Below are 16028 nucleotides of genomic sequence, written 5' to 3'. Positions count from 1 at the left end.
TGTAATTTGTTATACTATAATACTTTATATTGGTTCGTGTTATTTTCACTGTATTAATTGTTAAGGTACTTTTTCGAAACATGTTTCTGATTTTTTTTTTCCAGGTCTTATCTGTCCACACTTAGTTCAAATGTTTCTGGTTATCGTCAACAACTGTGAACAAAAATGGTTGTATACAAATGTGATAGCCGTAATAGTTGGTCCCATATCAAAACGTGTGGAAATACAACATATGAAGGGAAGCATGACCATGGTCAGTTTGCTACCACAAGTTTGCGTTGCACCTATTTTATCTACAATTACGATTACTGTAAATTAGTCCAACACATACTCTTAACTAGATGTTCTTTTAAAATGTTAACTTTATGGCCGTTCAAAAACCCGCAGCGAAGCGCGGGCCACAAACCTAGTTATTTCTATTTTTGGTAACTACAGGTATTAGTGGTTGACGCAAAAAAGTTTGGGGATGAACCAGTAGCAAAACTAAATCTGCTGTAACACCCCAGCTTAACATGACCACAATATTGTCCGCTTTGCCCGCAGGCGCACGGCTTTTTCTTGGCGATCACACACGAGAAGCACTTTCTCAGGAGGTCACCCATCCTGGTAGTGCTCTTGCCCGAGCACGCTTAACCACAACGTACTCGCACTTCTACTCAGCATGTGATCCCAAAACGCGTTGTGTCATTTAAGCGTGAGTATTACCTTATAATCCCATGATCACTCATGTTCGTGGGCGATGTGGGATTTGCCTAGGGTGTTACATTCACCCCCCCTTAGGGACTCATCGTCCTCGATGAGGTTTGCCCCACCACCCCCAACGGCACATGAGTGGCTCTGATACCATTCTGTAACACCCCAGCTTAACATGACCACAATATTGTCCGCTTTGCCCGCAGGCGCACGGCTTTTTCTTGGCGATCACACACGAGAAGCACTTTCCCAGGAGGTCACCCATCCCGATAGTGCTCTTGCCCGAGCACGCTTAACCACAACGTACTCGCACTTCTACTCAGCCTGTGATCCCAAAATGCGTTGTGTCATTTAAGCGTGAGTATTACCTTATAATCCCATGATCACTCATGTTCGTGGGCGATGTGGGATTTGCCTAGGGTGTTACATCTGCCTCAACGTGTACCCTACGGTAATCATGGATCTTTCTTTACATCTACATAGGCAATTAGCATTGGAGTCTTTCAATAAAGACATGTTGTATATTCCTCAAGATCAACATGCATCGTGAACTGAAGTTGTGATGTGGTTCAGCGGTTGGTGGCTTTCCTCCTTTAGGGGAGGTCAGGAGTTCGACCCCCGTTGGCTACATATTAAAAACACAATTTCTTCTCTGCCATGAAGTATCCACCCATGGCACCTTTCCCATATCGTTTGGGAGGTAAAGGGGAGGGGGTTTTACTTGGCCATGCCCTTGGATCGGTTTCAAGGTTTCCTCCCGGGCAGCGATGGGGGCGGGGTTATTATCGCTGCATCGGCATAGTCGAAACGGGAGATGATCGCAACGGGTGGTTTAGTCCCCCTCGGGTGATCCCAATCGTTGTTCAAAAAAAAAAAAACATGCATCGTGAACTAGACATAATGTATTTTCTTATCGTAATTTAAGTACGTTTCTTTTTATGTATTAGTGTATGTATATGCAGTACGTTTTTATATTTGCTTTGTATTATATATGAAACTAGCTTAAGACTCGCAAGATTTGTGAGTTTCGTCATTAATAATTACAAATATAATAGATAAGAAAATGATAGCTAAATAGTATGCAAGTACTTGATCAATGATTTTATTGACTTGAAATTAGGTACTTAATATATCGATCTCTCTTTATACAAGCAAAAAACTAACAGCTAATTTCTATTAAAGTATGGTTCCAATTACACTTTTGGAACCACTTTAATATTAAAAAAAATATGTTTTGTTGAAGGACTCTTAGCTGTTTGTATGCTGATATCCCTGAGCCATCTTGTGACCATCTATAAATGGAAGTGATGAAGACACCTTTCTTCTGATCCAAGGTCAAATTACCTTAAAGGTAATATTCTATTTGTTTGTTTATGCTTTGTTTTCTAACATAATATATTATACAAGAGCACATTAATTTTATCTACAAAAAATTTGTATAAGAAACAAATCAAGTCAACTAATGAAGTTGAAGAAAATTATAGTAATAAATTAACTAGTATGAAAAGACTAAATATATAAAAAGTTCAAACGTTAATAAAAAGGATAATTCATAAATTCACATTGAAATCTTTATATGTAGTCTGATTATTTGATAAAGACTCGCGAATTCGCGTGTTTATGTTATAATGATATTTTGCGAATTCGCGTGTTTATGTTATAATGATATTTTATGTTGTAATGATTTTAGGATCAACTTCAATTAAGATAATACAAATGTATGTGCCGGTATGTAAAAAAAAATGAAGAGTCAAACTGTCCAAAAAGGAAAACGTGTAAATATATAATTATAAAAATTGTGTTCAAAAGAAACTAATGTACTTAAAGTCAAAAGTAGTAATAAGCATCGATTCGTCTCTGATAATAGGTTTTATGTATAATTTTGCAGCGATAATGATTTTTCTTTTTTGTTTTTCACATGTATTTGGTTGAGTTTTTACATATTATATAATATCATTAATCTTTTAAGTTAGTCATTAATTGTGAATTACGTCATTGCTTTTTATCTTGTGATAGTATCTTTTGCATTTTTCCTAAAGCCTTTTCAGGTAGTTGATCAACTTGTAAAATGAATACATTATATTTTGATGCACATGTGAATGTCATACTCTGGATCAAAGTTTTTATATTTTTCATTTCTTTATTAGGCCAAAGTAATTATTATTATTATTATTATTATTATTATTATTATTATTATTATTATTATTATTATTATTATTATTATTATTATTATTATTATTATTATTATTATTATTATTATTATTATAATAATAAACTTAAAAGTTTTAAAACTTACAAAAAATTAGTGGGAAGCCTAGAGACAATCTGGGCCCCCACACCTCTAGCAATAGCAAAACCTATCCTAGTAAAAATATGAGCAGCAGCACCGGCACCAATATCTTGCGCCATCGAACTCTTCTGAATCCGCTTTAGCAAAGAAACAACCTCCTTCTCTAATTCCCCAAGGGAAGAAAATGAGAAAGGAATGAAACCATAACCAATCGCCAGACAACTAGATTCGTACTTGACCCGCTTCCGACGAGCCGCATCAATCACAGCACGTCCAGGGACAAAGTCAGAAAGCCCAGACTGTGTCAAAGGAGAAGATCCTGTCAAGTCAACACAAACATCGCGACCACAATCCCAGGAATAAAGTAACACATCTGCAGGTCTGAGGGCCCTGTCGTTCCCTCCAGACAACCCAATGTCAACCTCCTTTCTCGCTGAAATCCCAGATCGATAACAAACATCAACAAGGGAATCCCGGACAATATTATGTCGATGCTTAATACCCACCATACCAGCACAAGACACCGCGTGATCCCCGAAAATATCCAGAGTAAAAACCCTTGAACAGGCAGAGCATGCCGTCGAGATAGAGAACAATGGAACACCTAACCGGTAGCACAACACACATCGGTAAGTCTTTGCGTTCATCGTCTGACCCAACCCCAAAATAGGGACTGCCCTTAGCCAAGCAGAGGTGTGATCACTCTGCTGTGATTTCCATAAGGCCGATTGTCGGGGAGATAACGAAAAAGTGGATTCTGCAGAAGCGGTAACCTTTGTGAAATAAACATCTGCCAATTTCTTCATGAGTATCGGGGCAGCGACCTCACTCGGATTACCTAAAATATCAAACCCAACTGTTTTATTAAACAGACCCAATGCATCTTCAAAAGCACGACCAAGACCAACAATACTCGCATGACGTAGTAGCTTGGTCTGCAATCCAACAGACTGTAATCGAGAAGCCAGAAAAGCATAATGACGAACATCTCCTGCAGAATAAACACCAAGCCCTCCAAATGCAAATGGCAAGGTGGCAAGCTGCCACTGCCAATCACCAAACCCAGGCCCTGAAGCAGTAACAATACGCTCCAAGGAAGATCGAAGGGCTCCATCGAAAGCGCGTTGAGCAACCCCCAAATATACTAGGAGGACAAGTACGCAAGGAAAAGTAGAGTTTAGAAACTCCCGTACATGCCCTAAGCAACAACAACTCACACTGAGGATCATCAAGCTTAGCAACCTTATCCATAAGCGCAATGGACTTGGTCACCCTTTGCATCACCAGTTCACTACTAAAACCAGGATCGGAACTTGCAGGGGCCCCAAGCAACTTAACACCATTTAAAGGCCGAGCAATATTAGGAGGAAAGACACCTACTTGCCTGCTGCGAGGGTCCTCCGTAGGCCAGAAAATTTCTGTTTTTTCAACGTTGAGATGCAGTCCAAAACGAGGCCCATCCTCCATAATCAAATGCAAAACCTTCCCCACCACCAAAGTGTCCCCAATAATAGTATCATCATCCAAATACCACGCCTGAAGACAAACCTCAAAATTATCTCTGATTTTAGAAACCAAGGGTTGTAGGACCAAAGCAAAAAGCAGCGGACCAAGGGGATCACCCTGTTGCACCCCCTGAGAAGACCATAATGTGTGGTTCCCATAATACAATCTGGCTGGATTAGAGTAGCAAAATTCAACCCACCGAGAAAGGCTCGGACAAAGACGGCGAACTTCACGTAACATGACCGTACGATCAACTAGATTGAAGGCATTTTGAAAATCAACTAATAACATAGAGAGGCCAACATCAGAGCCACGATCCTCAATCAGCCGATTCACAGCATGAAGAATAGCCTCACCACCTGAAGAAACACCAACACCAAACTGAAGACCATCGAAGTAACTTCCCAAAGTCTGGCCAACCATAGCAGCGCCAACCTTCGAAACAAGACGTCGCCAAACAGTACCCACAGCTATAGGACGAAGACCACCGCCGGGCTTGACAAGCGGTGTGAGGGGAGCACTAGCAATATACTCTCCTAATTCCATAGGGCACCTTCCAGCTAGAAAGAGATTAACGACTCCGGTAATAGAGCCAACCAACTCATCCGAGACTGCCACAGCAGCACCACTCAAGCAATCCATAAGGTGTTGTGCACGTAAACCATCCCTACCACATGAAGTGCCCCGAGGAAAACTTTTAATCTGGCCCAAAACAACACCTTATTATTATTATTATTATTATTATTATTATTATTATTATTATTATTATTATTATTATTATCACTAAATATACTACACCCTGTAATCGACATCCAATACGGACCACATACCTCAACATTACTACTGTTTTACTGTAGCTCCCCCCCCCCCCCCCCCCACACCCCACCAACAACACCCCCATCCCCCCACCCCTCATTCACCTTCTCAGCCATCCAGAGCTTTCTACCAAAAAAAAAAAAAAAAGCCCAGCATCATCGCCCCCTATCTATCCCAAATAAAAAACCCTAAACATCATTATAATCGACTGAAGAGGCGAAAATTAGCACTTCGCCGTCGCCACCGCTGTTGCAACAACCATTTCTGCCGTTGATTTTTCTATCTTTTATTGCAATCGACTGGCGGTAAGGCAAAAAGTTGCTTTTCATTATAATCGATTGAAAGTATGGGCGAAAATTAGGGCTTCGCCATGTAGCCACCGTTTCCGCCGTCGGTGATATTCCAGTCTTCGATGATGGTATCTGCAATATATATTTATTTATTTTTTTACTTTTTTTGCTTAAATAATTTGCAATTTTTTTTGCTAACTGTAGTACCAAACTTGATGTGAATCCGATGCAATGGTCGCGGTTGGTGGTGGTTGTTTCTTGCATTAAACAGTAACTTCCGTTTACACTTTTCCTTAATTTTGTTTGTTTGTTTGTTGTTCTGTACTTCGGTTATTATAGTATCTCTGAATCCATGTGGAATAATGGTAGGTCTATACTAAAACATAGTCACCCAATAATTATCATCAACATATTTTCTCAGTAATTATATTTAATAATAAAACACATGTTTATTGGTAGTTGCAGGAATTTAGAAGCAATTTGGCCACACACACGCTCGCACACACAAAGAGATATGTATATGTATATGTATGACCGACCATATCTATATGACCCTCCATTTCAGCTATATTGCTAGGAAATATGTTTAACGGTACTTACAGTTAAATTATTGTCGCGTGTTTGCTGTCTTGAAAAGTGTTAAAACGAAAGGTTGTGATGATAATATGTGGGTGCTTAATTTAGTAATGAGAAAAAAATGGCATTGTACCATGGCTGGGCAACCTACGGGTTGCAGCCATGTTGTGTCTCTTGATTGAAGTTATGCACATAGCTGATTCTGAAATTTTTAAATTTATTTTTTCCCCCGTGATTATGGTTTCGTATTTATTAATGTCAACAGTAGAAGGATCATCTAATATTGACATCGCTTCTGTATCCATCATAAACTCGGAGAAAAAGTGTGATGTTGTCAAAGTTCTCCATGTATATTAGTTTTTTGCTAAACAAAAATTGTATACATTTGTGTTCTTGAAAACTATGATCGATGTATATTAATTTCTGGTAATTACAGATCAGATGCAATTATTAGCATTCTAGTTTCATACTAAATTGGTAACATAGTATACATAGGTTACGCACCAGTAACATCGAATACAACTTAAAATGATGATCATTAAATGCCCACAATAACACCGGCACAGTGACCTTTTATCTACAAAACCAGTTAGACAACTAGTTTTAATGGTACCATTACAATGCTGATATATCGCTACTTTCTTTACATCGGATAGTTTTCTTGATAATCTTCACATATCACTCAAAGCTAACTATATTTAGAGAACTTCACTCTAGAATAATTATAAAGTTCCATCCTTGATATATTTGATATTATCTAAGTCCTTGCTTCTTCGCTCCCTAGCTTTGGATGTCTTATATATGTCATTAGCTCCCTCTTTAGAGTATAGTTTCCTATATAAAACTTCATATGCTTTGTCTTTTGCAATTGCTACGGCCTTCTTTGCTTCTCTGATAGCTTCTTTATATCTTTCTTCTACCCTAGTTCTCTCTGCAGGTGTCCCTTCTCCAAAAGTAATGAGCTCCCTAAACCTCGTTTTCTTTAACACGATTTTCGTTTGGACATCGTCACTAAGCCACTACAATTCTCTTCTACTCTTATGGACTCTCGATGTCCCTATTTCCACCCCTAGATCCTCTTTTGCCACATTCTCTAATAGTGGACGCCATGTGGTTCCACATCTGGTCTGCATTAGTAAGGGCTACGTTATTCCCTTCTACACTCAATCTATCAGTAACAGTCACTCTAAAAGTCTCTGCATTCGCTCCATATAGGTTCTTCCAAAGAATTCTAGGTTGTACAGCCTTGACCCTCCTGCCAACTCTTCCTTGGGTGACTAGATCCATGAAAAACAATCTCTGCTGGGAGGAATACGTTAAGGTTGGAAGGACCTTATAGTCCCTACAGGTCCTAATTTCCCCTTTACGAATAAGCAAAAAGTCAATATGGGTGCTACGACCCTCGCTATGAAAAGTGTTTAACTGAGCTTCCCTCTTCTTGAAGAATGAGTTTGCAACAACCAACTCGTGGGCAATGGCAAACTCAAGAATTGAGCGCCCTTCTTCATTTCTAGGACCAAAATCAAAGCCCCAATGGACTCTTTCGTAACCTTTGGCCTCCGCTCCTATGTGTCCATTCAGATCACCCCTATAATCAGTTGATGGTCAGTCGGGCACCCCTCACCACCTCATCTAACAATTCCCAAAAACTCTTCTATTCCGCATCTCCTATACCCGTGTGAGGTGCGTATGCGCTAATGACCGTGAATCTCCTCGTTAATAATTAAACTAACCGACATAATCCTATCGCTAAACCTACCCACGTCAACAACATTATCCTTATGCATTTTTACTATATAGATACCTACCCCTTTTCGTGTTATCCTAGAACCCGAGTACCACAAATTATGGTCCTTAATCTCTACCGCCCCTTCACCCTTCCATCTAGTATCTTAAACACACACTATGTCCACATTACTCTTAAGAAAGGTATCAACAAGCTCAATCCTTTTGCTCATCAAAGTTTTCATATTCCAACTACCCACTCTAATCCTACAAATCGTGGCTATCTTACTACCTCCTCTAACCCACATAGGCCTACTCTACCTGATGTTATGCGAGGTGTATACGAAATAGTTATATTTTTATTGCGAAATACTATTAAATACGATACAATTTTACACAAGTTATGTATTTATTTATAGAGTGGATATACCTAAACCTTGCTACAACACTATAGACAGTGTACCTAATCGTAAAGTAGTGTAGTTTTTAGTAAGTCCGGTTCGTTCCGCAGGGAGCTAGCCAAGTTTAACGCTATATTTTTAAAACTATATATGTATATGTATGTATATATATATATATATATATATATATATATATATATATATATATATAAGTAATAATATTATTATTATAAAAGGGATTTTACCGTTTAATGACCAGTTTGTCGATTTTATGTCTTAAGTCACAATTAAAACCTAATGTAAAATATTAAATATAAATACAACTTAATTTAAAGCGTAAAGTAAATGACGATAAAAAAATGCGATAATTAAAAGTGCAATAAATAAAATGACAGTAAATAAAAGTGCGATGAGATATAAAATAAAGGAATTATGCTTATTTAAACTTCCGTAATCATGATGTTCGACGTGTTGATTTTAATTTATTACCATAGGTTAATTGTCCTTTGTCCTGGATTATTCGATATGTCCATGCGGTTTTGTCCATAATAGTCCATCGGTCATAATTATAAAGTGCGAGGATCTTTGTCAAATTAACCTTATATCCGAAGTCAAATATTCCAACTAATTGGGGATTCGAACTGTAACAAGGTCTTAATACTTTGTTTAATGAATACATCAGGTTATTGACTGCGTGTAATCCAAGGTTTTACTACTTTGTTAACAATTACACCAATTACCCTTGAATGTAATCCACCCCTGTTTTAATGAGTCCATTAACTATTAATCCATCCCCGTGTCCGGTCAAATGAACAATAATTTGTATTTATAAATATCCTGCCCACCGTACCCGATTAAGCGTATGTGGTTATATATAGATACGTCGAATTGTAACCTTTAATATTAAATTAACGAAATATCGTTTAGTTAATATAAAGCCCATTAATAGCCCATAGTCTAATTTTCACAAGTATCGTTCTTTTGTCCAAACCCCAATTATGGTACAAAGCCCAATAACCCCGTCTTTAATATTTAGCCCAACATTACGATTACTTCGGCTTAAATAAGCATAATAATAATTTAGCTACGAGACATTAATTTAAAAAGGTTGAACATAACTTACAATGAGTATTAATAGCTTAGCGTTACACGGACAGAGTTTCGACTTACAAACTTAAAACATTCGCTAACATAACCTTATTATTATTAAACTTTAATATTAAAATTATAATTATAATTAAATTATAAATATAAATATATATTTAAGAGAGTGAGAGATATATAATATATGGTGTATGTAAAACGTCGATCAAACTGCCTTTTATAGATCCTTGCCAGCTACAGTAAGCCATGCGATCGCATGGGTTTAAGGCTATGGGGCCATGCGATCGCATGGCAGCCATCTCCTGGTCACATTGCATTTTAAACGTGGGCTGCTCGTATTTATTTAATATATAATATAATATATATAATTTTATATAATTATATATATATATATTATATTTTATTCTTGTGCATCGTTGACTTGTAATTTTAGGCTCGTTGCGTTGCGCGTTGATAGTTGGTTCATGTCTCGGTTCCGAATTTTCGAACGTCCTTGCGTACTATTTAATATCTTGTACTTTGCGTTTCGCGGCTCGTACTCTTGTAACTTTTAGATGTTTCTCATCAATAATTTGAACCACTTTGATTGTACTTTGTACTTTTTAGCGTTTTGATCATTTGCGTCTTCAAATCGTCGAATCTGTCTTTTGTCTTCACCTTTTAATATTTAAACGAATATCACTTGTAAATAGAACAATTGCAATTAAAAGCTTGTCTTTCTTGAAGGATAATGCTATGAAATATATGTTCGTTTTTAGCATTATCAAATATTCCCACACTTGAGCGTTGCTTGTCCTTAAGCAATATAGAACTTGAATATAACTTTACTAGAATCACTTCTTTATTCTTCACACTTTGTACATCAGTGATTTTAATACGGCGGTATGAACAATGGTAGTAACGATGTGGTTTACAGTCCCACATGACTATAAAAATTTAGATCCTTTAGGAAATTGGATCTTTATGAAAACATTTGATCTTTTAAAAATTCAATCTAGCTTTTACCCTAGATAATTTTTCCGGAATAACCCTTCACCGGTGTTTGCAAAATGTTTTTGTGGGTATTGTGGGGTTCAGATTTGAAAATTTTAGCTCAAAACTTATGGTTTTGTGTCACCCACTTGCTAACCTTGTATTAGGAAAGCAACACGTCCAGTATACTTGCTCCGTATATTACCTTTCGGCAAACTACCGTCCGGTTGTAAAGGAAAGCGTTGAACAAGCAACTGTTGAGGCAATGTCCCGTGACATGCTTTTGATTATGGTCTATATCGTGTCGGATGAAATTACTATCCTTTGTAGGAGCAATAGTAAAGATCACCCTATAGTTTTTCGGTCTGGCACAAGGTCCTGTCTTCGACCATGCTATGCAACCACCGTTCTTACGGTTGACACCCGATTTGGTTCAGGTGACCTAATGAATTCCGGTGAATTCTTGGGATTTTACGTTCAATGGTAATGAACGCATTGAAAATGGGTTTTCAGAAAACAAATCGGTTTGTAATTTGATCAAAATATTTTTCGTTCAAGCTCGAGTTTAGATATCATCGAATTCCACGAGTTTGTAATTCTCAATCTTTAAGGTCAATCCCAAGGATTGAGTAATATCAGGCTTAAAAGCTGATTTTTGATCTTTAAGGAGATTATCCTTTCTGGGGATCTGATTCATTAGTCTTATAAGCTAATTTGCACGGTCCCCCCCATTGTACGAGACAGATCCTCTTATGGTTAGGATAAGTCTGACTACTTGGCGACCCTGTTTGATGCTGAGGTCCGTGAATTTTCAGCTGATTTTCGAGAAAACTTTTCAAGGTTTTTCGTAGACTCTACAACTGGTCTGGACGACAACTTCCTGACCTAAATCAAGAAGCGCGTGTCTTTTTTTCTCGGAAGACTGTACTTCCTTATAAATTCAATTTATATTACAATAAACTGAGTAAAACTGATTAATATCGTCCAAAACAAAAGTATCTTCAATTATTTGTACAAAAATATGTGATATATGTTCTAAATAACTTGGTAAATTTTTCCCACACTTGGCTTTTATTTTCCTTTCTTTGCCTTTTTATTCTCATCTATTCCATTTTAAATGAATTCAAGCGTTTTGGGTTGTTTCTCAATTTATGTCCTTTCCGAGGTAACAATAATTTCGGTGTTAACACCTAGTTTTATCGTTCATAAATATGTATAAACATGATTTTGAATTCATTTATTTGAAAATTTTTAAAATTTTTACTAGAATTGGGTAGTCAGTATATAAGACTAGGGCTGTTCTTTATTATCAGAGAGCACCAGATTCTAATACAACTACTGCGTTACTAGTATTTTTAATGGTAACCAAGTGTTTAAATTAAAATTTTAAAACCCGAAAGAATTTAACCCCTTCCCACACTTAAGATCTTGCAATGCCCTCATTTGCAAGAAATCAGTAACAATTTAAATTATTGAGGGTGATTAGGGTAAAAAGATGATTAAAATTTTACCAAAGTTTCCAAACATATTATTGTATGCTTTGAATGATAAATGGTGCACTTCATTTGTTCATTCCGTCTGTTGTTATTTCACATATATTTTGCATTTTGTCGTCAAAATTAATAGCTTTTGCTGAACTTAATGCCAGTCTTTGAAAATGCATTGTTTTACCCTGTTTTGTACAACTGACAAAATACAAACATACAAATATAAACATGCATGATAATTTAAAATGGGACTTAATATCTCACTTTCAAATCAAATATGAAATATTAGTACAAAATAATAAAAATGTTAAACATTACATAAAAGTATCAAAATGTTAAGTGTTTAACATAAATAGATAAAAATAATAAAAGATAAGAAATCACCAATGGAACACTATTGATTTGGATAGGGATTCCAATTCATATCGTCGTTCGGGTTCCATGGTTGGTGATAGGTGTCCTGGTAGGCTTGATTGGGGTCGTACAGGTCATAGGGTGGTCGCATGTCGGGCTGATGTGGTGGATAGTAAGCAGGTCGAGTCGAGATGTAGTTATTTGGTACCTGATATGATAGCTGGCTCATGATTTGGTGCTGATGAACTTGCCAGCTATCGTGTTGGCGTCGCCTGGAAGTCTCAGACTCATTCGCGGCTTGCCACTGCTCATACCGACGATGCCTATCCTCATTAGTCATTTCTACCTCATCTATACGCTGGAAAACGTCAGTAGCACTATCCCTAATGGCATCCCTAATGTCATCCGCTTCCTCCATCTCCTCATCCGAACCCCTCTCTACCTGTGGATGGCGGCCCTGATATTGTATTGTCTGATTGCGTCTCCTAGTCAATACCTTTGCACCTTGATAGACTTGCAAACCTAAAGTCTCGTCCTATTCCCTACATACCATCATCGGACCCCCTTGATCCCTATCTACACCTAAATACTCTCCAATGAGAGTAACAAAAATACCTCCTCCTATTATTCCCCCGTCCTGTATTCCTTCCACCATTTTGGACAGATAAAAACCAACACAGTAGGGGATATTAACAAAGCCTCTAGTGTCTCGAATGCACTTAAGGTAAAATAAATCGTGTAAGGTCATTTTCTCCTTGTTGTTACCTCTTTGTGTAATCGAGTTTGCTAGGAATCTATGTATTATACGAAGCTCGGCTTTATTAATATCTAAATAGGAGTGTCTTCCTCCCCGCGTAAACACATTAAAAATTGACATACGCCTCCAGATGGCATTAGCGTCAAAATTTCTATCTACCCTCTCACCATGATAAATCAAATTTGTACAATCAGGTGATAGTAATTCAGCGGGAGTGTAAATCTGTAAAGCCCTGGCCATGTCCAGCATGAACATCCTGTACATCCTACGGCCAAGTAAAAATCTAAGAAAACTCTTATCGTCTAACCTATCTACATCCTTATTAAAAGCTATAGTACTCATTAGTTCAACACACCACTCCTTATATACAGGCCTACGAGTGGTAAATAAACGTTCCCAATCGGAAAAAGAAGAGCTGCCATACCTTTGGATTAGATGCTGCCTAACTGGGTTAGCTATGTGGACCTTTTCCAAAGGCTCCCAATCTATTACCCTTGGTACTTCTACATTTTTGGCCCAAAGCTTAAATTTGTTACTTTGGTACGTCAGGTAATCTCTTCAACTTCTATCAAATCTTAAATTGGGATGCAACTGTTCTTCATGAATTGTTGGGTGTTCTATTATATGGTGAACGGGAAATACTACGTAGGCAATAAAAAATTGTGGTTCTGGCTCATAGTATGGCACGTGTTGATCATAATGTTGTTCAGGTTGTTGTTCCGGTTCGTGATATTGCATCTCTAGCTGTGGTTCCGGATCAGGTTGCCTAGACGATGATGCACCGTCTGTATCTGTATTTCTCTGCAAAACACATTAAACACAAAATTTGTGCATCCAAATAGCATTAGTGTTAGCAAAATAACAAATTAAAACAATTACAATAACATGTTTAATCCATATTAAACTTATACTCATTTTCATATTTTTATCAATTCTACACATTTTCAAATAATCATATATGAAAATGTTTACAAAGTTCATAAACTTTTATCTCAAATAACATGTCAAAATAATCATTACTAGCAATTAAACAAGTTTCAAATGGCATTTATATCAAATTAATCAAGTTCATGAATTTTAGACATAAAAAGTCCACTTTAATTCTCAAAAATCATGTTTATGATCAAAGTTTGGATCATTTAGCAACCTAAACATGTTACACTACTTAATTTAGCAATAATTCATGAAAAAAATCGACCATAACCTGTTTATATCAAAAAGCCCCAAATTGCTCAAGAACACAAACCCTAGATTTCTAAAATTTTTAAAGTTTAAGGCTTCAAATCATGTTAAATAGCATCAATCTAGGTTATGTATGCATAATATACTAACAATTTAACTTTAATTACACTAGAAATTAACAAAATCAAATTAGGTAAAAATTAGCTCAAGAACACTAAAATTCGAATTTAAAGAGTTTTAGGGGTGAAATCTTTACCTTCTTTGAAAAACTTCTGAACAAACGCATGATTAGAGCGGATTATAGCAAGAAATTTGGTTGAATTTGGTGAAAAATTGGGAATTTTTGAGAGTGTTTGTGTGTGTGTTCGTGTTTATGTGTGTGTGTTTTGTGTGGATACAGAGCAGTAAACTGGCCTTTTGTTTCTGACCAGCTTTTCCTTGCCATGCGATCACAAGGCTATGAAGTGTAAACCCCATGCGATCGCATGGGGTCTGATCTCTCTCTCTCTTTTTTTTTTTTTTAATAAAAACCTTATACTTATGAAACAAAAATTAATTAATTTTAAAAATTTGTTTTCTTTTAGAATGAGAGCGTTTCAGATCGTTGTCCTAGTTCGTCTCTCGACAAAATTTTAAAATTTGTCATTTTTAAGCGTTGTTTTAAAAGGAAAGATTTTTGGGTTTTTTAATATTTTTGACATACTTTAAATCAATAAAATTAAAACAATGATAACAAAATTTCTCGTCCCGCTCTTGGGTAAAGCAGTTTCAGTTCAACGACCTAGTCTTCAACTCACGACGAATTTTATAAATCAATTTTTAACTTGATGAAGTAAAGTACATTTTTGTTTTTAAATTCACACCAAACTTAAATTTAAAATGCATAAAATTTCATATTAATATTATTAATATTTATATACATTAATTTTACAAACTTTCATTTAAAATATTATAATTATATAATAGTTTTTTAAAAATTTACAATAATAATTTAATATTTATATATTAATTTTAAAAACAAGGTAAAAATAAAAATCTTTTTGGTCTTTTATCCCACTTTAATCAATCAAATATTATCAAAAATATACGTCCCTCTTTTGGGTAAAGTAATTTTGGCTATTTTACCTAGTTTTACTCCTGAGGAATTTCTGAAATATTTTGAATTGATTGATTAAAGATATTTATACCTTATGAATAAACGGTAAATTTCGCAGTGATGCATTAAATTTTTGTATGATATCAATAATTTCGGTTTCGCATACCTAATTTTATTGAATATCGATTTAATACTTTATAGCGAACGATTCAGCGCTTATTATCAAAAGGTTAAAAGCAATAAATAAAAACAAATAAAAACTGTACATACTTACCTGTGAGATAGAATTCTCAGAGACCTGCTTTAGCCGACTCATAGGAGAGTCGTGTGATTTGGTTTTCCATAGCTACATAAGCGTAACCTCGATTCTTCAATAACTTTTCTTCTAAACATATGAACGGTCCTTCTCTGCATAGAGTAACAAATTCGGTATTTGAATATGTTTGATTGTTCGAACATTTACCTTCGTGTGACCATTTTCCACATTTATGACATCTTTCAAGGTGTCGTGCTCTTCTTTTTGTTGCGGATTTTGATTTTCCTTTACCAAAATGTGTCTTATGATGATCTTTCCTGAGTTCTTTCCTCACTTCGTCCATTTTGCCTCTTATGAAGGATACCGGTTCACTCGGGAAAGTGTTATTATTACGTTTAGTAATCAAAGCGTGTAGTAGTAGACCATGGTTCAGATCAAAGGAATTCTTCATCTCGTAAAACCTAAACAAAATTAAAAATTCAGAATGGAGGGAGAAGACTAGTTCTTTAGGGTCTGCTAGGGA

The 16028-nt window shown here is 36.2% G+C and overlaps 1 protein-coding gene across 1 annotated transcript; it reads right to left on the bottom strand.

Annotated features, from left to right (window-relative positions):
• Positions 1–7209: 7209 nt before the first annotated feature.
• Positions 7210–7958, bottom strand: LOC139859316 (uncharacterized). The gene is made up of 2 exons (XM_071848110.1): positions 7931–7958; positions 7210–7736 (listed from the first exon to the last, which is right to left on the bottom strand). The coding sequence occupies exons 1-2, from the start codon at positions 7956–7958 to the stop codon at positions 7210–7212; spliced, it is 555 nt and encodes a 184-aa protein (XP_071704211.1).
• Positions 7959–16028: the final 8070 nt, after the last annotated feature.

This window comes from Rutidosis leptorrhynchoides, chromosome 7 (genome assembly GCF_046630445.1).
Source record: "Rutidosis leptorrhynchoides isolate AG116_Rl617_1_P2 chromosome 7, CSIRO_AGI_Rlap_v1, whole genome shotgun sequence".
Classification (NCBI taxonomy): Eukaryota; Viridiplantae; Streptophyta; class Magnoliopsida; order Asterales; family Asteraceae; genus Rutidosis; species Rutidosis leptorrhynchoides.
The sequence above is the reverse complement of the archived record's forward strand: the minus strand, read 5'-3'. Positions and strand labels throughout refer to the sequence as shown.

What these genes read in the sequence shown, in the direction of transcription:
- LOC139859316 (XM_071848110.1), bottom strand. Translation starts at nt 7,958, where the DNA reads ATGCATAAGGATAATGTTGTTGACGTGG. An exon ending in GGATAATGTTGTTGACGTGG is followed by an intron (nt 7,737 to 7,930) that starts GTAGGTTTAGCG and finishes ATGGACACATAG; the next exon opens with GAGCGGAGGCCAAAGGTTAC.